The 26,862-nt window shown below is 60.8% G+C and overlaps 2 protein-coding genes across 5 annotated transcripts in view; one reads left to right on the plus strand and one right to left on the minus strand.

The window, feature by feature from the left end:
- Positions 1 to 668, plus strand: part of SH3BP5L (SH3 binding domain protein 5 like) — a 60,550-nt gene extending 59,882 nt beyond the window's left edge. Inside the window, exon 7 of the mRNA XM_075490649.1 lies at positions 658 to 668. The gene's annotated coding sequence lies outside the window, so the exon portion shown is untranslated. The remainder of the gene's footprint in view (positions 1 to 657) is intronic.
- Positions 1 to 23,279, minus strand: part of DDR1 (discoidin domain receptor tyrosine kinase 1) — a 30,986-nt gene extending 7,707 nt beyond the window's left edge. Inside the window, exons 1-16 of one of the 4 annotated variants that reach the window (XM_075490626.1) lie at positions 23,205 to 23,279; positions 18,169 to 18,290; positions 14,291 to 14,393; positions 13,201 to 13,429; positions 11,629 to 11,776; positions 11,337 to 11,439; positions 10,242 to 10,428; positions 9,629 to 9,875; positions 8,138 to 8,266; positions 7,871 to 8,025; positions 6,469 to 6,658; positions 4,863 to 4,970; positions 4,210 to 4,385; positions 3,500 to 3,627; positions 3,242 to 3,409; positions 1,586 to 1,820 (exon numbers count right to left, since the gene is read on the minus strand). In XM_075490626.1, the coding sequence (XP_075346741.1) occupies positions 1,586 to 1,820; positions 3,242 to 3,409; positions 3,500 to 3,627; positions 4,210 to 4,385; positions 4,863 to 4,970; positions 6,469 to 6,658; positions 7,871 to 8,025; positions 8,138 to 8,266; positions 9,629 to 9,875; positions 10,242 to 10,428; positions 11,337 to 11,439; positions 11,629 to 11,776; positions 13,201 to 13,429; positions 14,291 to 14,393; positions 18,169 to 18,259 (2,397 nt within the window). In that variant the 5' untranslated portion in view covers positions 18,260 to 18,290; positions 23,205 to 23,279. Of the gene's footprint in view, positions 1 to 1,585; positions 1,821 to 3,241; positions 3,410 to 3,499; positions 3,628 to 4,209; positions 4,386 to 4,862; positions 4,974 to 6,468; positions 6,659 to 7,870; positions 8,026 to 8,137; positions 8,267 to 9,628; positions 9,876 to 10,241; positions 10,429 to 11,336; positions 11,440 to 11,628; positions 11,777 to 13,200; positions 13,430 to 14,281; positions 14,394 to 18,168; positions 18,291 to 23,204 lie in introns of those variants that run through there. The other 3 variants (XM_075490625.1, XM_075490627.1, XM_075490628.1) reach the window with 3 other exon arrangements.
- Positions 23,280 to 26,862: the final 3,583 nt, after the last annotated feature.

Below are 26,862 nucleotides of genomic sequence, written 5' to 3' on the forward strand. Positions count from 1 at the left end.
TCCCCTTAACTCTGCCCAATTCTGCCCCAATTTCCTTTTCCAACCCCCAAATCCCCTTAACTCTGCCCAATTCTGCCCAAATCCCCTTAACTCTGCCCAATTCTTCCCAAATCCCCCCATGCCGCCAAATCCCCTTAATTTTGCCCAATTCTGCCCAAATCCCACCCCCCGTCCCCAAATCCCCTTATATCCACCCAATTCTGCCCCAGTTCCCTTTCCCCACCCCAAACCCCCTTAACTCTGCCCAATTCTGCCCAAATCCCCCCATGCACCCCCAAATCCCCTTAACTCCACCTCGTTCTGCCTCAGTTCCCTTCTTCCACCCCAAACCCCCTTAACTCTGCCCAGCTCTGCCCGAATCCCCCCCTACACCCCCAAATCCCCTTAACTCTGCCCATTCTTGCCCAAATCTGCCCCCGGTGCCCCCAAATCCCCATAACTCTGCCCAGCTCTGCCCGAATCCCCCCCTACACCCCCAAATCCCCTTAACTCTGCCCGTTCTTGCCCAAATCTGCCCCCGGTGCCCCCAAACCCCCTTAACTCTGCCCAGCTCTGCCCGAATCCCCCCATACACCCCCAAATCCCCTTAACTCTGCCCATTCTTGCCCAAATCTGCCCCCGGTGCCCCCAAACCCCCTTAACTCTGCCCAGCTCTGCCCCAAGTCCCCTCAAACATCCCCAAATCCCCTTAACTCTGCCCAATTCTGCCCCAATTCCCCTCAAACACCCCCAAATCCCCTTAACTCTGCCCAATTCTGCCCCAATTCCCCTCAAACACCCCCAAATCCCCTTAACTCTGCCCAATTCTGCCCAAATCCCCCCATGCCGCCAAATCCCCTCAATTCTGCCCAGTCCTGCCCAAATCCCACCCCCCGTCCCCAAATCCCCTTAAATCCACCCAATTCTGCCCCAGTTCCCTTTCCCCACCCCAAAGCCCCTTAACTCTGCCCAATTCTGCCCAAATCTCCCTCGAATGCCCCCAAATCCCCTTAACTCTGCCCATTCTTGCCCAAATCTGCCCCCGGTGCCCCCAAACCCCCTTAACTCTGCCCAGTTCTGCCCGAATCCCCCCATACACCCCCAAATCCCCTTAACTCTGCCCATTCTTGCCCAAATCTGCCCCCGGTGCCCCCAAACCCCCTTAACTCTGCCCAGCTCTGCCCGAATCCCCCCATACACCCCCAAATCCCCTTAACTCTGCCCATTCTTGCCCAAATCTGCCCCCGGTGCCCCCAAATCCCCATAACTCTGCCCAGCTCTGCCCGAATCCCCCCCCTACACCCCCAAATCCCCTTAACTCTGCCCATTCTTGCCCAAATCTGCCCCCGGTGCCCCCAAACCCCCTTAACTCTGCCCAGCTCTGCCTCAGTTCCCTTTTTCCACCCCAAATCCCCTTAACTCTGCCCAATTCTGCCCAAATCCCCCTCCAATATCCCCAACCCCCCCTGCCGAACTCCACCCAGTTCTGCCCCAATTCCCCTTCCCCACCCCAAATCCCCTGAGCTCTGCCCCTTGCTACCTTACCCCTCCCCCCCTCCCTTTAGCCCCTCCCCTCCCTTTTAGCCCCGCCCCTCTCCTGCTTTACCATGAGGATGCACTCCCAGGCCATCCAGCGGATGGGCAGCAGGGCCCGGCCCCGGACCCGGTAATAATCGGCGGCGTAGAGGTGCCGGCTCATGCCGAAATCGGCCACCTTGACCGTGAAGCCCTCCCCCACCAGGCAGTTGCGGGTGGCCAGGTCGCGGTGGACGAAGTTCAAGCCCGCCAGGAACCGCATCCCCGAGGCGATCTGAGCCCCCACGTGCAGCAGGGTGGCCAGGCTGGGGGAGGGGGCGGGGCGTCAGAGGGGGCGGGGCTTAAAGGGGTGGGGCGTCGGGGGGGTGGGGCGTGGGAGGGTGGGGTTGGGGAGGGGCTGAGGGAGGGGTGGGGGGAAGCTGGGGGCCCGGGGTGGAAGAGGAAGGGGTGGGGCTGAAGAGGAAGGGTGGGGCCAAAGAGGAAGGGGAGGGGCTTAAGGGGGTGGGGCGTCAGAGGGGAGGGGCTTAAGGGGGTGGGGCGTCAGAGGGGAGGGGCTTAAGGGGGTGCAGCATGGGAGGGTGGGGTTGGGGAGGGGCTGAGGGAGGGGTGAGGGGAAGCTGGGGGCCCGGGGTGGAAGAGGAAGGGGTGGGGCTGAAGAGGAAGGGTGGGGCCAAAGAGGAAGGGGAGGGGCTTAAGGGGGTGGGGCGCCATAGGGGAGGGGCTTAAGGGGGTGCAGCATGGGAGGGTGGGGTTGGGGAGGGGCTGAGGGAGGGGTGGGGGGAAGCTGGGGGCCCGGGGTGGAAGAGGAAGGGGTGGGGCTGAAGAGGAAGGGTGGGGCCAAAGAGGAAGGGGAGGGGCTTAAGGGGGTGGGGCGTCAGAGGGGAGGGGCTTAAGGGGATGCAGCATGGGAGGGTGGGGTTGGGGAGGGGCTGAGGGAGGGGTGGGGGGAAGCTGGGGGCCCGGGGTGGAAGAGGAAGGGGTGGGGCTGAAGAGGAAGGGTGGGGCCAAAGAGGAAGGGGAGGGGCTTAAGGGGTGGGGCGTCAGGGGGTGGGGCATGGGGGTGGGGTAGGGGAGGGGCTGAGGGGGGGTGGGGTAAGGAGGGAGGGCTGGTGGCCTGGGGTGGAAGAGGAAGGGGTGGGGCTTAAAGGAAGGGGTGGGGCCAAAGGGAAGGGGTGTGGCTTCTAGGCAAGGGGTGTGGCTTGTGGGAGCAGGATGTGGCTAAAGGGGGTGTGACTTATGGGCAGGGGTGTGGCTGAAGGGACAAGGGGTGTGGTTTCTGAGGGGTGTGGCTTGTGGTGAAGGGGTGGGGTTAAAGGGAAGGGTGTGGTTTAATGGGAGAGGGGTGTGGCTTCCTGGCAAGGGGCATGGCTGATGGGGAAGGGGTGGTGCTACATGGGCAAGGGGCGGGGCTACAGGAGAAGGGGTGGGGGCTTATGGAAATGGGGCGGGGCTCCCAAGAGAAGGGGTGTGGCTGAAGGGGAGAGGCGTGGCTTGCAAGAAAGGGGTGGGGCCTACAGGCAAGAGGGTGGGCAAAACAGCAAGGGGCGTGGCTTGTGGGCAGGGCAGAGCCTGTGGGTGGGGCGGAGCTTGTGGGGCAATGGGCGGGGCCAAAGGGCAGTGGGGTGGGGAAGGGCTGGGCTTAAAGGGGCAGGACCCTAAGGGGCTCGCAGGGGGGGAGGGAGGGAAGGGCTCGAAGGGGCGTGGCTCGAAAGGGGGCGTGGCCTACCTGAGGGCGAGGCCGCGGGGCCCCCCCAGGAACTGGTGGAGGTCGCCGTGCTCCATGTACTCGGTGATGATGCAGAGGGGGCCGGCCCCCGCGCACACCCCCAGCAGCCGCACGATGTTGGGGTCCCGCAGGCGCCCCAGGGTCCGCGCCTCCTGCAGGAAATCCCGCCTGCGCCCCCGTCAGCCTCGCACGCCCCTCGTGAACCCCCCCCCCCACACACACACACCCCCCCCCCCGACCCCCCCCCCCCCCCCATACCTGGCGTTCTTGGTAGCGTCCGGGCGCAAGACCTTGACGGCGACCAGCAGGGGGCGCCCTCGGGGCAGGTCGGGGGGGCGGGAGAGGGGGGGCAGGGCCTGGGGGTCCTCAACCTCGCACAGCAGCACCTGCCGGGGGCGGGGCCTCAGCGCGGGGCGGGGCTAAGCCATCCCGGGGGGCGGGGCTAAACACCGCGGGGGTGGGGCTAAGCCATCCCGGGGGGGCGGGGCTAAGCCATCCCGGGGGGCGGGGCTAGGTTTCCCCACCGGGGGGGGGGGGTTGACCCAAGGGGCATGGCTTCACCTTGGGGCGGGGCTTAATGAATGGGGGTGTGGTTTCAGCTTCAGGGGCGGGGCTTGGGTGGGGGTCAGGGGGGTGGGGCTAATGGGGCAGAGGGTCTGTGGGGGTGTGGTTTATATGAGGGGTGTGGCTTCCCTGCGTAGGGAGTTTATGGAAGGGGTGGGGCTTCTATGAGGGGTGGGGCCAGTATAAAAGGGGCGGAGTTGGGACTGTGAGAGGGAGGGGCCAGCACCTGGGGCGGGGCCAATGAAAAATGGGTGGGGCTTGTGCCCACAGGGCGGGGCAGGGCATGAGTGGGAGGGGCCACATGAAATGGGGGCGTGACCATTCACAGCAGGGGTGGGGCTGAATGCATGGGGGCGGGGCCAACACTCGAGGGGCGGAGCTTGTGTTGAGGGGGTGGGGCTTACCTCTCCAAACTGCCCCTCCCCCAGCTTCTCACGGAAGCGGAGGCGCCGGCGGGGGAAGGAGGGGAGGGCGGGGCTGGGGGCGGGGCCAGGGGCGGGGCCAGCCACGGCATAGGCGGAGCCTCCGGTGACATCAGCCTCCGCATAGGCCCCCGCCCCCCCCTCGGGCTCTGCCGCACCTGCGGGGGAGGGGTGTCAGTGGGGGCGGGGCTAGAGTGGGAGGGGCAGGGAACCACCCAGGGGGTGGGGCTTCTCCAAGGGGGCAGGGCTTCACCAAAAGGGGAGGGGCTACAGCAGGAGGGGTGGGCACTGGAAGGGGTGGGGCTATAGCAAGAGGGGGCGGGGCTGTGGCAAGAGGAGGAGGGGCTATAACGAGGGGAGGAGCTAAAACACAGAGGGGGAGGAGTCGACCCAGGAGGGGGCAGGGCTACAGCAGGGGGGTAGGCCAAAAGAGGAGGAGCTTCAGCAAGAGGAGGTGGGGCTTCAGGAAAGGGGTGGGGCTTCAGCAAGGGAGGGGTTACACCAGCAGGAGGCGGGGCTTCACCCAAAGGGGGAGGGGCTTCCCCCAAGGGGGCAGGGCCAGTCATGGGTGAGGGTGGGGCCAAGGTGGGTTGGAGGCGGGGCTCCCCATCTCCCCCTCCCCCCCCCCCCCTTACCGTCTGTATTGATTGGCTTAGCCCCATCAGGTGGGGCCCGAGCGAGCCCTCCCATTGGCTGGGCGTAGGTGGCCAGCAGGAGCCGATAGGCCGGATTGGCAAGGGGTGCTGCTGCGGAGGGGTGGGGTCAGGTGAGGGGGTGGGGCCAGGAGGCTCCACCCCCACCCCCCCACGCCCCCCGGCCCAAGGTGTGTTCCCAATGCAGGAGGATGGGCAGGGTTGGATGGACCCTGGTGTCCGTGTGGTGGCCATGTGGTCTCCATCACCCCTCGTCCGGTGGTCTCCATCCATCCATCCATCCATCCATCCCACCATATGGTGTCCCTCCATCCCTTCTTCCATCCATCCATCCATCCATCCATCTCTTGATCCATCCATCTCTCCATCCATCCATCCATATCCCCATATGGTGTCCCTCCATCTCTCCATCCATCCCTTCATCCATCCATCTCTCCATCCATCTACTCATCCAAGTTGTCTCCACCTATCTCCATGCCATCTCCATCCATCCCTTTGTCCTTCCCTTCATCCATCCACCCAAGTTGTCTCCACCTCTCCATCCATCCCTTCATCCATCCATCCATCCATATCTTGATCCATCCATCTCTCCATCCATCCATCCATCCATCCATCCATCCATCACCCCCGTATGTTGTCCCTCCATCCATTCTTCCATCCACCCATCTCTCCATCCATCCATCCATCCATCCATCCATCCATCCATCCATCACCCCCGTATGGTGTCCCTCCATCTGTCCATCCATCCCTTCATCCATCCATCCATCCATCCATCCATCTCTTGATCCATCCATCTCTCCATCCATCCATCCATCACCCCCATATGGTGTCCCTCCATCTCTCCATCCATCCCTTCATCCATCCATCCATCCATCCATCCATATCTTGATCCATCCATCTCTCCATCCATCCATCCATACCCCCGTATGGTGTCCCTCCATCTCTCCATCCATCCCTTCATCCATCCATCTCTCCATCCATCTACTCATCCAAGTTGTCTCCACCTATCTCCATGCCATCTCCATCCATCCCTTTGTCCTTCCCTTCATCCATCCACCCAAGTTGTCTCCACCTCTCCATCCATCCCTTCATCCATCCATCCATCCATATCTTGATCCATCCATCTCTCCATCCATCCATCCATCCATCCATCCATCCATCACCCCCGTATGTTGTCCCTCCATCCATTCTTCCATCCACCCATCTCTCCATCCATCCATCCATCCATCCATCCATCCATCCATCCATCACCCCCGTATGGTGTCCCTCCATCTGTCCATCCATCCCTTCATCCATCCATCCATCCATCCATCCATCTCTTGATCCATCCATCTCTCCATCCATCCATCCATCACCCCCATATGGTGTCCCTCCATCTCTCCATCCATCCCTTCATCCATCCATCCATCCATCCATCCATATCTTGATCCATCCATCTCTCCATCCATCCATCCATACCCCCGTATGGTGTCCCTCCATCTCTCCATCCATCCCTTCATCCATCCATCTCTCCATCCATCTACTCATCCAAGTTGTCTCCACCTATCCGTGCGGTCTCCATCCATCCCTTCCTCCCTCCTCCACTCACCGGGTCCAGGAGGAGCCGGGGGCAGCGATGGCCGTGGCCGCGTCGGCTCCTGGTATTCGCCCTGGCCCGGGGGGATGCGTTCATAGCGGGGGTGTCCCCGGGCCGCCCCTGTCGCGTTGTTGATGACAATGGTGTCACCAGGCACCGAGAGCTGCACCCGCAGCTCGTCCTCTGACGGTCGGCGCTGGGCCTGTGGGCGGGACCTTTAGGTGGACTCAGATGTCTAGGTGCCCAGTTCCTCCCAGTTGACCCCACCACCCTCCCAGACCTTGGCCACTGAACCCAGACGTCCAGGTGCCCAGTTCCTCCCAGTTGACCCCACCACCCTCCCAGACCTTGGCCACTGAACCCAGACATCCAGGTGCCCACTTCCTCCCAGTTGACCCCACCACCCTCCCAGACCTTGGCCACTGAACCCAGACGTCCAGGTGCCCCAGTTCCTCCCAGTTGACCCCACCACCCTCCCAGACCTTGGCCACTGAACCCAGACGTCCAGGTGCCCACTTCCTCCCAGTTGACCCCACCACCCTCCCAGACCTTGGCCACTGAACCCAGATGTCCAGGTGCCCAGTTCCTCCCAGCTGACCCCACCATCCTCCCAGACCTTGGCCACTGAACCCAGACGTCCAGGTGCCCCAGTTCCTCCCAGTTGACCCCACCACCCTCCCAGACCTTGGCCACTGAACCCAGACGTCCAGGTGCCCACTTCCTCCCAGTTGACCCCACCACCCTCCCAGACCTTGGCCACTGAACCCAGATGTCCAGGTGCCCAGTTCCTCCCAGTTGACTCCACCACCCTCCCAGACCTTGGCCACTGGACCCAGACGTCCAGGTGCCCCAGTTCCTCCCAGTTGACTCCACCACCCTCCCAGGCCTTGGCCACTGAACCCAGACGTCCAGGTGCCCAGTTCCTCCCAGTTGACCCCACCACCCTCCCAGGCCTTGGCCACTGAACCCAGATGTCCAGGTGCCCAGTTCCTCCCAGTTGACCCCACCACCCTCCCAGACCTTGGCCACTGAACCCAGACGTCCAGGTGCCCCAGTTCCTCCCAGTTGACCCCACCACCCTCCCGGGGCTTGGCCACTGAACCCAGACGTCCAGGTGCCCACTTCCTCCCAGTTGACCCCACCACCCTCCCAGACCTTGGCCACTGAACCCAGACGTCCAGGTGCCCCAGTTCCTCCCAGTTGACCCCACCACCCTCCCGGGGCTTGGCCACTGAACCCAGACGTCCAGGTGCCCACTTCCTCCCAGTTGACCCCACCACCCTCCCAGACCTTGGCCACTGGACCCAGACGTCCAGGTGCCCCAGTTCCTCCCAGTTGACCCCACCACCCTCCCAGGCCTTGGCCACTGAACCCAGACGTCCAGGTGCCCAGTTGAGCCCATTACCCCACTCACCTTCCCCAGTATCTTCTTCCAGTACTGCCACCAGAGGATGAGGAAGATGACGGCCAATAGGAGCAAGATGATGGCCACCAGGCAGCCAATCAGGATGGACGTGTGGCTGTGGTCGGCTTTGGCGATTGGCTGCCCTGGTTTTGGCTCCCCAGGGTCTGCCGTGGGAGGTGGTGGTGGGCGGGGTGCCATCCTGGCCCCGCCTGCTCAGATCCCGCCCCCCGTTAAGCCCCATCCAATTAAGCCCCGCCCCATTAAGCCCCGCCTTACTCGGGGTAGTGAGGTTGGTAGCCATGTCCACGTGCCAGGGGTCCTCAGGGATGGCCATGGCCCCCACCGAGGGGTCGGGGGGGGCGGCTGGGGGCCACCCACTGGCACCCACCGCCTCCTCCACCGCATCTGCAGGGAGAAAGCCCCACGGCGCCTTAACGAGGTAGCTAACGAGGGCGGGGGCAGTGGCCGGGGGGCCCCCAACCCATTGACCAACCCACTCAAACAAACCACCTTCCCATTGGCCAACAGGCCAACCAACCGGCTCACAGGGTGGTTGACCAACCGGCTCACAGGGTGGTTGACCCCCAACCAAGCAATCACTCCACCAGCTTTGACCTCATCCAACCAACTAGTCAAGCAACCAACCAGTTAACCAGCTGGCCAACCAACCTGTCCTTCAACTCACCAACCAATCACATGACGACTCGAACATCTAACCAGTCATCCCATCATCCAACTAACTAGTCCACAGGCAACCAGCTGATCACCCTTGGACTGGTTAACCAACAGTTAACCAACTGACGATCCAATCCTGCATCCAACCAACCATCCCACCACCCAACCAGCTCAGTAGTCAACCAGCTAACCGACCAGTCTCACAACCAGCCCTTAGACTGGCCAACCAGCATCCAACCAGCCAATCTCCTCATTATCCAACCAACCTGCCCATCATCCAACCAATGACCACATCATCCAGCCAACCATCCCTTGATCCAACCATCCCTTGATCCAACCAACCATCCCATCACCCAACCAACCATCCCTTGATCCAACCAACCATCCCATCACCCAGCCAACCATCCCATCACTCAGCCAACCATCCCTTGATCCAACCAACCATCCCATCACCCAGCCAACCATCCCATCACCCAGCCAACCATCCCATCACCCAGCCAACCATCCCTTGATCCAACCATCCCATCACCCAACCAACCATCCCTTGATCCAACCATCCCATCACCCAACCAACCATCCCTTGATCCAACCATCCCATCACCCAACCAACCATCCCTTGATCCAACCCACCATCCCATCACCCAACCAACCATCCCTTGATCCAACCATCCCATCACCCAACCAACCATCCCTTGATCCAACCATCCCATCACCCAACCAACCATCCCTTGATCCAACCAACCATCCCATCACCCAGCCAACCATCCCATCACCCAGCCAACCATCCCTTGATCCAACCATCCCATCACCCAACCAACCATCCCTTGATCCAACCATCCCATCACCCAACCAACCATCCCTTGATCCAACCAACCATCCCATCACCCAACCAACCATCCCTTGATCCAATCAACCATCCCATCACCCAACCAACCATCCCTTGATCCAATCAACCATCCCATCACCCAACCAATGACCCCATCACCCAACCAACCATCTCATCACCCAACCATTGAACCCAAGAGCCAATCTGTTGGAGGAGGATGCCAAGCCCAGGTGGGTCTGGAGGCCACGTGGCATGGTAGGACTCACCTGAGAGGAAGGTGATCTCACTGAAGAGCATCCACTCCCCGGCGAAGAAGAAGTGGCACTGGATGAAGCGGGCCTGCCGCCCACCCAGGGGCACAGTGACCGAACGGGCGCTGGGGTCCTTGACGGCCCCGGCCAGGCTGTGGGTGGCCGGGGTGGGCTCCCAGGCCGTGGCCAGGGTCCTCTTGAAGCGGCACTCCACCTCCCCGAAGATGCTCACCCCCCGCGTGTGCATGTTGTTGCAATGAACCTGGGGGGGGTGTGTTTGGCCACCATCATGGGTGTTGGCCACCATCCCATGATGCCCTGGGGCAGCTGGGGGGGGCGGGTGCTAAGCCAAACGGTCTCCAATGGGAAGTTCCAGACCCTGAGGTGGGGTTGACGTGGTGGCCCCTCATGGACCCGTGCCGTGGTCGACCAATCCCACAATTCCCAGGGCAGACCCCTTGCCCAAACCCCCATGACGCCCTGGGCCACCCATTGCCCTCACTCCCATGATCCTCTGGGGCACCCCATTGCCCACCAGCCCCCCCGATGCCCTAGGGCACCCCCTTTCGCACCCTCCCACCATGCCCCAGTCCCTCCTCCCCTGCTATCCCAGCATGCCGCGGGGCACCTGCATGGCGTGGAAGGCCCGGAGACCCTCAAACTCGAACTCCAGCTCCACGTGGGGTTGGGGACCGGGGGGTCGGCGCCATCCCACGTAGTCGTAGCCCGGCCAAAGACGTCGCTCGCGGCTCCTCATGAAGTCATCCAGCCCCAGCACCCCATCCGCCAGCTGGCCCAGCCCCCCAAACTGCAGCCTGGGGCGGGGGGAGGGGGTGGGCAGGGGACACCAGGACATCTGGGTCCCTCCAACCCCACCCACCTGGGAACCCCCCATGGGGCAGCCTGGGGGGGGTCAAGGTGCTCCCAGATGCTTGCGTCCCCCCCATCCCACCCACCTGGGAACCCCCCCCCCCCCATGGGATCTAGAGCACAATTTGGGAGCAATCGGGGCTGTTTGGGGGACAGTTGGGGACACTGGGGGACACCTGGGGCCAGGTGGGGCAATTTGGGGACAGTCTGAGGCTCTTTTGGGACAGTGGGTGACAGTTTGGGGCCGTCTGGGGCCAGCAGGTGACAATTTGGGGACGGTTTGGGCTATTTGGGGACAGTTGGGGACAACAGGAAACAACTAGGGCTGTTTTGAGCCAGTGGTTGACCATCTGGGGGCACTTTGGGGTCATTTGGGGACAGTGGTGGGTGGTTGGGGATGATCTGGGGACAGTTGGAACCTGTTTGGAGATGTTTGGGACAGTTGGAGATGGCCAAGAACAGTCTGGGGACACTTGGGGCCAGTTTGGGGACAGCTGGGGATGGTTTGGAGACACTTGGAGATGGCCAAGGCTGGCTGGGGACTCTTGGGGACAGTTTGAGGATCACTGGGGACATCTGGGGAGGTCCAGGGCCAGTCTGGGGACAGTTTGGGAATGGTCTGGGGACTCTTGGGCATGACCAAGGCTGGTTGGGGACACTTGGGGACAGTTTGAAGACCACTGGGGACAGCTGAGGAGGTTCAGGGACAGTCTGGGGACAGTTGTGGACAGTTTGGGGACACTTGAGGATGGCTGAAGACAGTTTGGGGCCAGCTGGGGCCAATTTGGGAGCTCTTGGGGCTGGTTGGGGCAGGTGACCCTCGGGGACAGCTGGGGACATCCGGGGGACTCACGGGCCAACGCTGTATCCATCGTAGGTGGAGTCGTTGAGGACAACGGGTGCCGGGTCGAGGGCCATCACCTGTCCCCGTGGCGCCGTGTAGGACAGGAGCCCGGCTGGGGACAGGGGACATGTCACCACGGGGTCAACCACGGGGTGGGGTGAGGGACATGGGGATGGGGGACCACCACCCTGGGGACACCCCTGAGCTTTGAGATGGGGTGGCACTGAGGGGTGATGGGGTGGGATGGAGGTGACACAGGGTGACAGAGGGGGTGACAGGGGGGTGACGAGGTGCCACTCACCCTCCCACGGGCAGCCGTAGAGCTCCAGGCGCAGGCAGACGCTCATGGCGCGGGGGGCCCGGGGGTAGACGCGCAGCGCCCGCGCCACGGGGGGCGGCGCCAGGTCCTTCAGCACCACCCCCTCGGGGTCCTCGTTCCCCCCGATCACCTGCGTCACCGGGATCCGCTGGGATCCCCGGGGACATGGATCCCACCGCCGGGGACCTCCCCGGTGACCCCGTGGGATTGCCAGCCCCCCATGAGCCCAGGGATCCCGTTGAGCCCCGGGATCTCCCAAGGATCCCATTGTCCACTGAGATCCCAGTGCCCTGCCAGGGATCCCCAGGAATCCCCTAGGGATCCCACTGACCCCCAGGATCTCCCAAGGATCCCATCGTCCCCTGAGATCCCACCACCCTCCCAGGGATCGCCAGGGGTCCCACCACCACCCTGGGATCCCAGTGTCCCCAGCAATCCCTGGGGATCCCCAGGGATCCCACTGACCCCCAGGATCTCCCAAGGATCCCATTGTCCCCCGAGATCCCACCACCCTCCCAGGGATCCCCAGTGGTCCCACCACCACCCTGGGATCCCAGTGTCCCCAGCAATCCCTGGGGATCCCCAGGGATCCCACTGACCCCCAGGATCTCCCAAGGATCCCATCGTCCCCTGAGATCCCACCACCCTCCCAGGGATCCCCAGGGGTCCCACCACCACCCTGGGATCCCAGTGTCCCCAGCAATCCCTGGGGATCCCCAGGGATCCCATCACCCTCCCGGGATCTCCCAAGGATCCAATTGTCCCTCGAGATCCCACTGCCCTCCCAGGGATCCCCAGGAATCTCCCAGGGATCCCCAGGGATACCACCACCACCCCGGGATCCCAGTGTCCCCAGGGATCCCCCAGGATCCCCCAGTGTCCCCTCCTGCATCCCAGTGCCCTCCCAGAGATCCCAGGGATCAGCACCCCAACGTCCCCAAGGTGTCCCCAAGGTGTCCCTAAGGAATCCCATGTCACCTTGGCACCTCAATGTTCCCAAAGATCCCTGCTCACCTCAGGCACCTCAATGTCCCCAAAGTGTCCCCAAGGTGTCCCACGGCACCCCAACATCCCCAAGGTCCCCAAGATGTCCCCAAGGTCTTTGGTCACCTCAGCACCCCAACATCCCCAAGATGTCCCCAAGGTCTTTGGTCATCTCAGCACCCCAACATCTCCAAGGTCTCCAAGATGTCCCCAAGGTCTTTGGTCACCTCAGCACCTCAACATCCCCAACATCCCCAAGGTCTTTGGTCACCTCAGCACCCCAACATCCCCAAGGTCCCCAAGATGTCCCCAAGATCCCTGATCACCTTGGTGCACCAACATTCCCAAGGTCCCCAAAGTCCCTGGTCACCTCAGCACCCCAACATCCCCAAGGTCCCCAAGATGTCCCCAAGGTCCCCGGTCACCTTGGTGCACCAACGTTCCCAAGGTCCCCAAGATCCCTGGTCACCTTAGCACCCCAAGGTCCCCAAGATGTCCCCAAGGTCTTTGGTCACCTCAGCACCCCAACATCCCCAAGGTCCCCAAGATGTCCCCAAGATCCCTGGTCACCTCAGTGCCCCATCGGTCACGCCAGCGCAGCCAGCGGTGCCGGTCGCGGCTGTAGCGCAGTCGGTAGGCGCGGGCAAACTCCCTGCCGTGGCCACCGGCATGACGTCCCTGTGTCCCCACCAGTGTCACCACGTGCAGCCGACCCAGGTCCACCTCCAGGAACTCCTCCTCCTCCGGGAAGACGGGACCCGCGGGACACCAGGCACCGTCCCCATCGCTGCGACCCAACCTGGGGACACAGGGGGACGTCCTGGGGACACCGGGGACGTGGGGATGCCTGGGGGCACCAGGTGCTGTCCCCATCGCTGTGGCCCAGGCTGGGGACATGGGGACGTCCTGGGGTCGTGGGGGCACCTGGGGACACCCAGGGGACATGGGGACATCCTAGGGACACCTAGGGACATGGGGACACCCAGGGACATGGGGACACCCAGAGGACATGGGGACATCATGGGGACACTCAGGGATATGGGGACACCTGGGGAACATGGGGACACCCAAGGGACATGGGGACATCCTAGGGACACCGAGGGACACCCAGGGGACATGCTAGGGACACCCAGGGGACATGGGGACACTCAGAGGACATGGGGACATCATGGGGACACCTGGGGGAACACAAGGACATTTTGCAGACACCCAGGGACATGAGGGCATGGGGACACCTGGGGACATGGGGACACCCGGGGACAGAAGGACATGAGGACACCCAGGGGACATGGGGACAGCCTGGGGACATGGGGACACCCGGGGACAGAAGGACATGAGGACACCCAGGGGACATGGGGACACCTGGGGACATGGGGACACCCAGGGACAGAAGGACATGAGGACACCCAGGGGACATGGGGACACCTGGGGACATGAGGACACCTGGGGACACCCAGGGGACCCTGGGTGACACAGGACAGTACTGGGAGGGGACTGGGCCATACTGGGACTCCTTGGCCATAGCAGGCAGCGGTGGCTCTGGGGTGGGGACACCATGGGGACACTCAGGGTGGCCTGGGAGGGAATGCTGAGTTGGGGGGAGGGGGGTACCGGGCCATACTGGTGTGTACTGGTGTATACTGGTGCGTACTGGGCTCACCGGCCGTGGCGGGCGGCGGTGGAGTCGGACCAGGCGCTGGAGGCCGAGAGGCGGCTGTCGGGGATGGAGCCGTCCTCCATGCCCAGGGCGAAGCGGCACCTGCCTGGGGGACAGGGGGGACATTGGGGACACGGGGGGACACAGGAGACATTGGGGACATGGGGGGACATTGGGACACAGGGGACATGGGGGGACGTGAGGGACATTGGGGATATGGGGACATGGGGGACATTGGGGACATGGGGAGGACATTGGGACACAGGGGACATGGGGGAACATTGGGACATGGAGACATGGGAGGACACAGGGGGACATGGGGGACACGGGGGGACATTGGGGACATGGGGGACATTGGGGACATGGGGGGACATTGGGACACAGGGGACATGGGGGGACATCGGGACATGGGGACATGGGAGGACACAGGGGGACATGGGGGACACGGGGGGACATTGGGGACATGGGAGGACACAGGGGGATGTGGGGGACATTGGGGATATGGGGACATGGGGGGACATGGGGGACATGGGGGGACATGGGGGACATTGGGGATATGGGGGGACATGGGGGACATGGGGACACAGGGGACATGGGGGTCATGGGGGACATGGGGACATGGGGACATGGGAGGACACGGGGGGACATGGGGGACGGGGGGACATTGGGGACATGGGGTACATGGGGGGACATGGGGGACATTGGGGACATTGGGACACAGGGGACATGGGGGACACGGGACATGGGGACACAGGGGACATGGGGGTCATGGGGGACATTGGGACATGGGGACATGGGAGGACACGGGGGGACATGGGGGGACATTGGGGGAATGGGGGGACATGGGGGACATTGGGGACATGGAGGAGACATTGGGACACAGGGGACATGGGGGACATGGGGGACATTGGGACATGGGGACACGGGGGGACATTGGGGACACATGGGGGACACAGGGGACACATGGGGAGACATGAGGGACATGGGGGGACATTGGGACATGGGTGACATTGGGGACACAGGGGACATGGGAGGACAGGAAGGACATGGAGGAACATTGGGACATGGGGGACACGGGGACACATGGGGGACATTGGGGACACAGGGGGGACATTGGGGACACAGGGGACACGGGTGACGTTGGGGACATGGGGGGACATGAGGGACGTGGGGGGACATTGGGACACAGGGGACATTGGGGACATGGGGGACATAGGGGACATTGGGGACACAGGAGGGACATTGGGGACACGGGACACGGGTGACGTTGGGGACATGGGGGACATGAGGGACATGGGGGGACATTGGGACACAGGGACACGGGGACACATGGGGAACATTGGGGACACGGGGGACATTGGGGACACAGGGCACATTGGGGACACGGGGACACATGGGGGACATTGGGGACATGGGGGACATTGGGGACACAGGGGACACACAGGGGACATTGGGGACACGGGGGACATTGGGGACACGGGGGACATAGGGGGACATTGGGGACACGGGGGGACACACACAGGGGTCACAGGGGACATGCCAGCCTCATCCCCTCCAGACCCCCTACGCAGCCCCTATGCAGCCCCTATAGCCCCCCTCCCACCCCATAGAGCCGCTATAGGGCACCCACAGCCCCATGCGGCCCCTACGCAGCCCCTATAGCCCTCCTGCCCCATAGGGGCCCTATAGGGAACCCACAACCCCATGTGGCCCCTACCCACTTCCTATAGCTCTCCCAACCCCTATAGACCCTGTAGGGGACCCAGAGCCTCATGTGGCCCCTATGGACCCCATAGGGGACCCACAGCCTCACATGGCCAATAGAGGACGCAGAGCCTCACGTGACCCCTATGGATCCCATAGGGCACCCAGACCCTCATGTGGCCCATAGGGGACCCAGAGCCTCACGTGGCCCCTATGGACTCCATAGGGAACCCAGACCTTCATGTGGCCCCTATGGACCCCATAGGGGACCCAGAGCCTCACGTGGCCCCTATGGACTCCATAGGGGACCCAGACCCTCGTGTGGCCCATAGGGCACCCAGAGCCTCACGTGGTCCCTATGGATCCCATAGGGGACCCAGAGCCTCATGTGGCCCCTATGGACCCCATAGGGCACCCAGAGTCTCACGTGGCTCCTATGGACCCCATAGGGGACCCAGGGCCTCATGTGGCCCCTATGGACCCCATAGGGGACCCAGACCCTCATGTGGCCCAAAGGGCACCCAGAGACTCACATGGTCCCTATGGACCCCATAGGGCACCCAGGGCCTCACGTGGCTCCTATGGACCCCATAGGGGACCCAGGGCCTCATGTGGCCCCTATGGACCCCATAGGGGACCCAGACCCTCATGTGGCCCAAAGGGCACCCAGAGACTCACATGGTCCCTATGGACCCCATAGGGCACCCAGAGCCTCACATGGCTCCTATGGACCCCATAGGGGACCCAGGGCCTCATGTGGCCCCTATGGATCCCATAGGGGACACAGGGCCTCATGTGGCCCCTATGGACCCCATAGGGGACCCAGACCCTCATGTGGCCCAAAGGGCACCCAGAGCCTCACGTGGCCCCTATGGATCCTATAGGGCACCCAGAGCCTCATGTGGTCCCTATGGACCCTGTAAGGGACCCACAGCCTCATGTGGCCCACAGGGGACCCAGAGCCTCACGTGGCCCCTATGGAAACCATAGGGACCCCAGACCCTCATGTGGCCCATAGGGGACCCAGAGCCTCATGTGGCCCCTATGGACCCCAAAGGGCACCCAGAGCCTCACGTGGCCCCTATGGACCCCATAGGGGACCCAGAGCCTCACATGGTCCCTATGGATCCCATAGGGCACCCAGAGCCTCATGTGGCCCCTATGGATCCCATAGGGCACCCAGAGCCTCACGCGGCCCCTATGGACCCCATAGGGAACCCAGACCCTCATGTGGCCCATAGGGGACCCAGAGCCTCATGTGGCACCTATGGACCCCATAGGGCACCCAGAGCCTCACGTGGCCCCTATGGACCCCATAGGGCACCCAGAGCCTCACGCGGCCCCTATGGACTCCATAGGGAACCCAGACCCTCATGTGGCCCATAGGGGACCCAGAGCCTCATGTGGCACCTATGGACCCCAAAGGGCACCCAGAGCCTCACGTGGCCCCTATGGACCCCATAGGGCACCCAGGGCCTCACGTGGCTCCTATGGACCCCATAGGGCACCCAGAGCCTCACGTGGCCCCTATGGATCCCATAGGGCACCCAGAGCCTCATGTGGTCCCTATGGACCCTGTAAGAGACCCACAGCCTCATGTGGCCCACAGGGGACCCAGAGCCTCACGTGGCCCCTATGGAAACCATAGGGACCCCAGACCCTCATGTGGCCCATAGGGGACCCAGAGCCTCATGTGGCCCCTATGGACCCCATAGGGGACCCAGAGCCTCACGTGGCCCCTATGGACCCCATAGGAGACCCAGACCCTCATGTGGCCATTAGGGCACCCAGAGCCTCACGTCGTCCCTATGGATCCCATAGGGCACCCAGAGCCTCACGTGGCCCCTATGGACTCCATAGGGAACCCAGACCCTCCTGTGGCCCAAAGGGCACCCAGAGCCTCATGTGGCCCCTATGGACCCCATAGGGGACCCAGAGCCTCACGTGGCTCCTATGGACCCCATAGGGCACCCAGGGCCTCATGTGGCCCCTATGGACCCCATAGGGCACCCAGAGCCTCACGTGGCCCCTATGGACGCCATAGGAGACCCAGACCCTCATGTGGCCATTAGGGCACCCAGAGCCTCACGTCGTCCCTATGGATCCCATAGGGCACCCAGAGCCTCACGTCGTCCCTATGGATCCCATAGGCCCCCCGCCGCCCCATAGGGTCTCACCCAGGTCGAGGTGCCCATCGAGCTGCAGCCCGGACGCCTGCGTCCCCGCCGCCAGCAGCAGGAGGGGGAGGGGCAGGGGCAGGACCCCCATGGCGGCCCCGGCCCCGCCCTGGTCACCGCACCTGGGGACAGCGAAGGGACACTGGGACTCACTGGGAGGCACTGGGAGGACTGGGATGGGGACCGGGAGGGAACTGGGAGGAGTGGGATGGGCACTAGGAGCACTGGGAGGGGGACTGGGAGCACTGGGAGGACTGGGATGGGGACTGGGGGCACTGGGAGGGGGACTGGGAGCACTGGGAGGACTGGGATAGGGACCGGGAGGGAACTGGGAGGACTGGGATGGGGACTGGGGGCACTGGGAGGACTGGGATGGGGACCGGGAGGGAACTGGGAGGACTGGGATGGGGACTGGGGGCACTGGGAGGACTGGGATAGGGACCGGGAGGGAACTGGGAGGACTGGGATGGGGACTGGGGGCACTGGGAGGACTGGGATAGGGACCGGGAGGGAACTGGGAGGACTGGGATGGGGACTGGGGGCACTGGGAGGACTGGGATGGGGACCGGGAGGGAACTGGGAGGACTGGGATGGGGACTGGGGGCACTGGGAGGACTGGGATAGGGACCGGGAGGGAACTGGGAGGACTGGGATGGGGATTGATGGCACTGGGAGAGGGACTGGGAGCACTGGGAGGACTGGGATAGGGACTGGTAGGGAACTGGGAGAACTGGGACGGGGACTGGGGGCACTGGTAGGGGAACTGGGAGCACTGGGAGGAGCAGGATAGGGACTAGGGGCACTGGGAGAATTGGGATGGGGACTGAGAGGGAACTGGGAGGATGGGGAGGGGAACTGGGAGCACTGGGAGGACTGGGATGGGGACTAGGAGGGGACTGGGAGAACGGGGAGGGGAACTGGGAGCACTGGGAGGACTGGGATAAGGATTGGAATGGGGACTGGGAGGGAACTGGGAGCACTGGGAGGACTGGGATGGGGACTGGGGGGGCAGTGGGAGGGGGACTGGGAGCACTGGGAGCACTGGGAGGGCCCCATCCCAGCAGCTGCTCCCACAATGCATTGCTGGAATGTGCCCCTCCCCCCGCCCCCCCCCCAGCTGCCGCAGCCTGATGGGAAACAGCAGCTGGGGGGCGGGGCCAAGGGGGGCGGGGCCAAGGGGGGCGGGGTCTGTGTCCCCCTCCCCCCCCCCCCGCCGCCACTGGGGTGTCCCCCCCCCCCCCCCCGGGCACCCAGAGGGGACCCCGGGGTCCGTCCCGGTGTCACCCGAGCACTGGGACACGCCAGGACGCGTCACGGACGGTGACACGCAGCAACGGGAACAACACGCAACGGCGCGCGAGGGGGGCGACACGCGGCGACACGCGACGACACGCGATGACGCAGTAACACACTGACACGCAACGACACGCAACACACGCAACGACACGCAGTAACACACACTGACACGCAACAACACGCAACACCATGCGATAACACGCGCTGACGCACAACACACAACATGCAACAACACGCAACAACACACAATGACACGCAACAACACACAACACACGTAACAATATGCAGTAACACAGAATGACACGCAACAACACGCAACACCATGCGATAACACGCGCTGACGCACAACACACAACATGCAACAACACGCAACAACACACAATGACACGCAACAACACGCAACACACGTAACAATATGCAGTAACACAGAATGACACACAACAACACGCAACACCATGCGATAACACGTGCTGACGCACAACACACACCATGCAACAACATGCAACAACACACAATGGCACGCAACAACACGCAACACACGTAACAATATGCAGTAACACAGAATGACATGCAACAACACGCAACACACGTAACAATATGCAGTAACACAGAATGACATGCAACAACACACAACACACGCAACAACACTCAGTAATACACACTGACACGCAACAACACGCAACACCATGCGATAACACGCGCTGACACACAACACACACCATGCAACAACACGCAACAACACACAATGGCACGCAACAACACGCAACACACGCAACAACATGCAGTAACACAGAATGACACGCAACAACACGCAACACCATGCGATAACACTCAGTAATACACACTGACATGCAACAACACGCAACACACAAAAACACGCAGTAACACACACTGACACGCAACAACACGCAACACCATGCGATAACGCGCGCTGACACACAACACACAACATGCAACAACACGCAACAACACACAATGACACGCAACAACACGCAACACACGTAACAACATGCAGTAACACACAATGACACGCAACACCACGCAACACACGTAACAATATGCAGTAACACAGAATGACATGCAACAACACGCAACACACACGAAAACACGCAGTAACACACACTGACACGCAACAACACACAACACACGCAACAACACGCAGCAACACACACTGACACGCAACACGCAACACTATGCGATAACAGACGCTGACACACAACATGCAATAACACACACTAACACACAATAACATGTAACAACACGCAACAACACACAACAACACGCAATAACACACAGACACACAATACGCAACACATGCAACAACATGCAATAGCACACACTGACACACAGCAACACGCAACACCATGCGATAACACGCGCTGACACACAACACACGCAACAACATGCAGTAACACACACTGACATGCAACAACACACAACACACGCAACAACACGCAATAGCACACACTGACACGCAGCAACACGCAACACCATGCGATAACACGCGCTGACACACAACACACAACATGCAACAACATGCCAACACATGCAACAACACGCAGTAACACACACTGACACGCAACAACACGCAACACCATGCGATAACACACGCTGACACACAACACACAACATGCAACAACACGCCAACACACGCAACAACATGCAACAACACACACTGACACACAACAACATGCAACAGCACACTGACACGCAAGAACATGCAACGACACACACACACTGACACACAACACGCAACACACAACAACATGCAAGGACACACACTAACACGCAACAACATGCAACAACACGCAATAACACACTGACCCGCAACATGCAATGACACACACTGACACGCAACAGCACACAATAACATGTGAGAACATGCAATGACAGACATCAACATGCAACAACACACACTGACACACACTAACACGGAACAACACGCAACAACACACATTGGCACACACTAACACGGAACAACACGCAACAACACACACTGACACACAACAACACGCACCAACACGCACTGACACACAACATGCAATGACACTCAACAACGTGCAACAGCACACAACACTCAATAACACACACTAACACGCAACAACACGCAACAGCATACAATAGCACACTGACACGCAACGACACGCAATAACACACACGAACACGCAACAACACACAATAACATGTAACAACACGCAACAACACACAATGACACACGCTAACGCGGAACAACAGGCAACAACACGCAATAACATGATCCCCAAACATGCAACACGCAGTGACATGCAACACCGTGCGATGACACACGACACACAACGACACCACGCAAGAACACGCAAGAACACGTAACTAAATGCACTCACACGCAATAACGCACAACACGCAATAACATACGACCCCAAGACACGCCACAACGTGCATTGACACGCCCCGACACGCCATGACACGCTGCGCCACGCCATGACATGACACGACATGCCACGCCGTGCCCCAACACACAATGACACGCCATGACACGCCATGACACGCCTCAAAATGCTATGGCACACCACGACACACCACAACACGCCACGACACGCCACACCCCAACACACAATGACACACCATGACATGTCATGACACACAATGACACGCCATGACAAGCCATGACACGCCATGACACGCCCCAACACACAATGACACGCCATGACACACAATGACATGCCATTACACGCCATGACACGCCATGACATGCATGACACGCCTCAAAATGCTATGGCACGCCATGACACACCACGACACGACACAACACACCATGACGCACAATGACATGCCACGACACGCCATGACACGCCTCAAAATGCCACGACACGCAATGACACGCCACGACACGCCACGCCACGCCACGCCACGACACGCCATGACACGCCTCAAAATGCTCTGGCACGCCATGACACACCACGACACGCCACACCATGACATGCCACGACACACAATGACACACCATGACATGCCATGACACGCCTCAACATGCCGTGACACGCCACGACACACAATGACAGGCCTCAAAATGCCACAACACACAATGACACGCCACAACACGCCATGACACGCCACAACATGCCCCGACACACAGTGACACGCCATGACACACAATGACATGCCATTACACACCATGACACGCCGTGACATGCCATGACACGCCTCAAAATGCTATGGCACGCCATGACACACCACGACACGCCACACCACGACATGACACACCATGACACACAATGACACGCCACTACACGCCGTGACACGCCTCAAAATGCCACGACACACAATGACACACCACGCCACGCCACGACACACAATGACACGTCATGACACACAATGACATGCCACGACACGCCATGACACTCCATGACACGCCCCAACACACAATGACACATCATGACACACAATGACATGCCACAACACACAATGACACGCCTCAACATGCCATGACACGCCATGACACACAATGACATGCCACGACACGCCATGACACTCCATGACACGCCCCAACACACAATGACACATCATGACACACAATGAGACGCCACGACACACAATGACACGCCTCAACATGCCATGACACGCCATGACACACAATGACATGACACGCCATGACACGCCTCAAAATGCCACGCCACACAATGACACACCACGACACGCCACGACACACAATGACACGCCACAACACGCCACGCCACGCCATGACACGCCACGCCACGCACCTGGGGGCCTCTCCGGGGCGGGATCGGGCCCTGACTCCTCCCTGGGGTCCCGCAGGTGGCACCTATGGGAGCACCTATAGATCTCAGCCCTATAGGACCCCCCCGCCGATGGCCCTATAGATGCCCAGCTCTGCGTGTACGTATGTGCAATGTATACGTGTGCAGAGCCGTACATGTATACACCCCTGTCTGAACATACGTGGACATATAGAAACATATACCCCTATATCGCAACCGTATAGCTCCACATATACCTGTGGGCTTATATATACATCCGTATATACTCCCCTATATATATCTGTGGACTTAAACATACACGTAACAGGCACTTAGACATATATATTCACCTATACATACACACACACGTACATATATATTCACCTATACATATCTACCCGCATACATATATATTCACCTATACGTACATACACACACACATATATATTCATCTATACATACATACACGCATACGCATACACATTTACGTGTATACCTACACACAAATATATATACGTCCACCGGATTACATAGCCTTGCACCCTATATACAGGCTCATATAGACACGTATATACTCATATGCGTTAAGCAGTCCGCTATACATTAGCTGTAAGCGTATATATGTTTGCGGATTAACGAGATGCGCACACCATAGGTCTGTATATATGTATGTATGTTAGATATATGTGCCCATATAGATGCATATGCACATGCACGTGTCCATACACGTATACGCTTATATATACGCACCTATATTTATGTATAAGCCACAGAACTGTATGTGCACATATGTATTTACGTGCATATATATGCATATACATACATATACAGCCATGCACGTATGTGTTTACCATATATATCCATATAAATGTATAGATCCACCTAACTATGTGGAACGATACCCCCCACACGTGTCTATATGTGCCTATATATATGGACAAACACATTATATTCCTATATGCCTGCATTTTGTACGCACGTATGGGGCATGCGTGCATATGCACGTTCACATATATACCTGTATGCATTGTATATGATGCAGTCTATGTCACCATAACCCTACGTGCACCACGTATAGCACATATATGCGTGTATATAGAGGGCTGCGGATGAAGGGGCGTATAGATTTCCCATGGCTCATACATAAATCTATACAGCCCCACAGGGTGGCATCATATAGGTGCTGTATACATCCACGGGGCCATAGGGGTGGGAGGAGAGGGGAGTTATAGGGTATGTAAGGTGCTCTATAGGTACCCCACGGCTATACTGCCCCGCACGTATAGAGGCCATAGGATTCGACACTGTACATATGGGGAGATGAGAGGCCGTAGGGTTTGACACTATAGGTCTATAGGCGCCCCAGAGGCCTATAGATGCCCACAGGCCTATAGGGGGCTATACGGCAGGCACTTATAGGGCCGCGGTGAGCTCTAGGAGGGGCCGTATACGGGGCTATAGGGCTGCATGCATCGCCCTATAGGTGCCAGGGGGCGGGTAAAGGGGCGAGGGGCGACCTATAGATCCCAGAGACGCCGCTCTGTGGGTGCTATAGGTAGATCCTATAGGGCTGACGCCTCCGGGGGCATCACGTGCTGCTCCGGCACCCCCAAATCCCCCCCCCAAATCCCCCCCGAATCTGCCCCCGATCCCCCCCCAACACCCCCCAAGTGCCCCCCAAATCCCCCCAGATCTGCCCCCGATCCCCCCAAGTGCCCCCCAAAACCCCCCGGGTACCCCCAAATCCCCCCCAAGGGCCCCCCAAAAGCCCCCGGGTACCCCCAAATCCCCCCCAAATCTGCCCCCGATCCCCCCAACACCCCCCAAGTGCCCCCCAAATCTCCCCAGATCTGCCCCCGATCCCCCCAAGTGCCCCCCCCAACCCCCCTGATACCCCCAAATCCTCCCCAAGGGCCCCCCAATTCCCCCCAAGTGCCCCCAAATCCCCCCCAAGTGCCCCCCCAACACCCCGAAATACCCCCAAACCCCCAAGTGCCCCCCAAATCATCCCCCAACACCCCTCAAGTGCCCCCAAATCCCCCCCAAGTGCCTGCAAATCCCCCCAAATCCCCCCCAAATCTGCCCCCGATCCCCCCCAACACCCCCCAAGTGCCCCCCAAATCTCCCCAGATCTGCCCCAATCCCCCCCCCAACCCCCCTGGTACCCCCAAATCCTCCCCAAGGGCCCCCCAATTCCCCCCAAGTGCCCCCAAATCCCCCCCAAGTGCCCCCCCCAACACCCCGAAATACCCCCAAACCCCCAAGTGCCCCCCAAATCATCCCCCAACACCCCTCAAGTGCCCCCAAATCCCCCCCAAGTGCCCCCAAATCCCCCCCCAAGTGCCCCCCAAATCCCCCCCAAATCTGTCCCCCGACACCCCTCAGGTGCCCCCCGATGCCCCCAAATCTGCCCCCAATCCCCCCAAGTGCCCCCCAGTCCCCTCAAGTGCCCCTCAAATCCTCCCCTAGTGCCCCCAAGTCCCCCCAAGCGCCCCCCAACACCCCTTAAGTGCCCCCAAATCTCCTCCAAGTCACCCCCCAACTCCCCCCCAACACCCCCCAAGTGCCCCCCAACACCCCTAAATCCCAACTGCCCCCCCAATTCCCTCCCAAATCACCCCCCCCAACGCCCCCCAAGTGCCCCCTAATCCCCATATATCCCCCAAATACCCCCCAAGTACTCCCAAATACCCCCCCAAATCACCCCCCCAACGCCCCCAAGTGCCCCCTAACCCCCCATATACCCCCCAAATACCCCCCCAAGTACGTCCAAATACCCCCCCAAATCACCCCCCCAACGCCCCCCAAGCGCCCCCTAACCCCCCATATACCCCCAAATACCCCCCCAAGTACCCCCAAATACCCCCCCAAATCACCCCCCCAAATCACCCCCCCAACGCCCCCAAGTGCCCCCTAACCCCCCATATACCCCCCAAATACCCCCCCAAGTACGTCCAAATACCCCCCCAAATCACCCCCCCAACGCCCCCAAGTGCCCCCTAACCCCCCATATACCCCCAAATACCCCCCAAGTACCCCTCAACACCCCTAAATCCCCCCAATCCCCCAATTGCCCCCCCAAATCACCCCCCAACTCCCCCCAAGTGCCCCCTAACCCCCCATATACCCCCCAAATACCCCCCCAAGTACGCCCAAATACCCCCCCAAATCACCCCCCCAAAGCCCCCCAAGTGCCCCCTAACCCCCCATATACCCCCAAATACCCCCCCAAGTACCCCTCAACACCCCTAAATCCCCCCAATCCCCCAATTGCCCCCCCAAATCACCCCCCAACTCCCCCCAAGTGCCCCCTAACCCCCCATATACCCCCCAAATACCCCCCCAGGTACGCCCAAATACCCCCCCAAATCACCCCCCCAAATCACCCCCCCAACGCCCCCCAAGTGCCCCCTAACCCCCCATATACCCCCAATTACCCCCCAAGTACCCCCAAACACCCCCCCAAGTACCCCTCAACACCCCTAAATCCCCCCAATCCCCCAATTGCCCCCCCAAATCACCCCCCAACTCCCCCCAAGTGCCCCCTAACCCCCCATATACCCCCCAAATACCCCCCCAGGTACGCCCAAATACCCCCCCAAATCACCCCCCCAAATCACCCCCCCAACGCCCCCCAAGTGCCCCCTAACCCCCCATATAC

Source organism: Mycteria americana, unplaced genomic scaffold (assembly GCF_035582795.1).
Source record: "Mycteria americana isolate JAX WOST 10 ecotype Jacksonville Zoo and Gardens unplaced genomic scaffold, USCA_MyAme_1.0 Scaffold_86, whole genome shotgun sequence".
In the NCBI taxonomy this organism is placed as follows: domain Eukaryota; kingdom Metazoa; phylum Chordata; class Aves; order Ciconiiformes; family Ciconiidae; genus Mycteria; species Mycteria americana.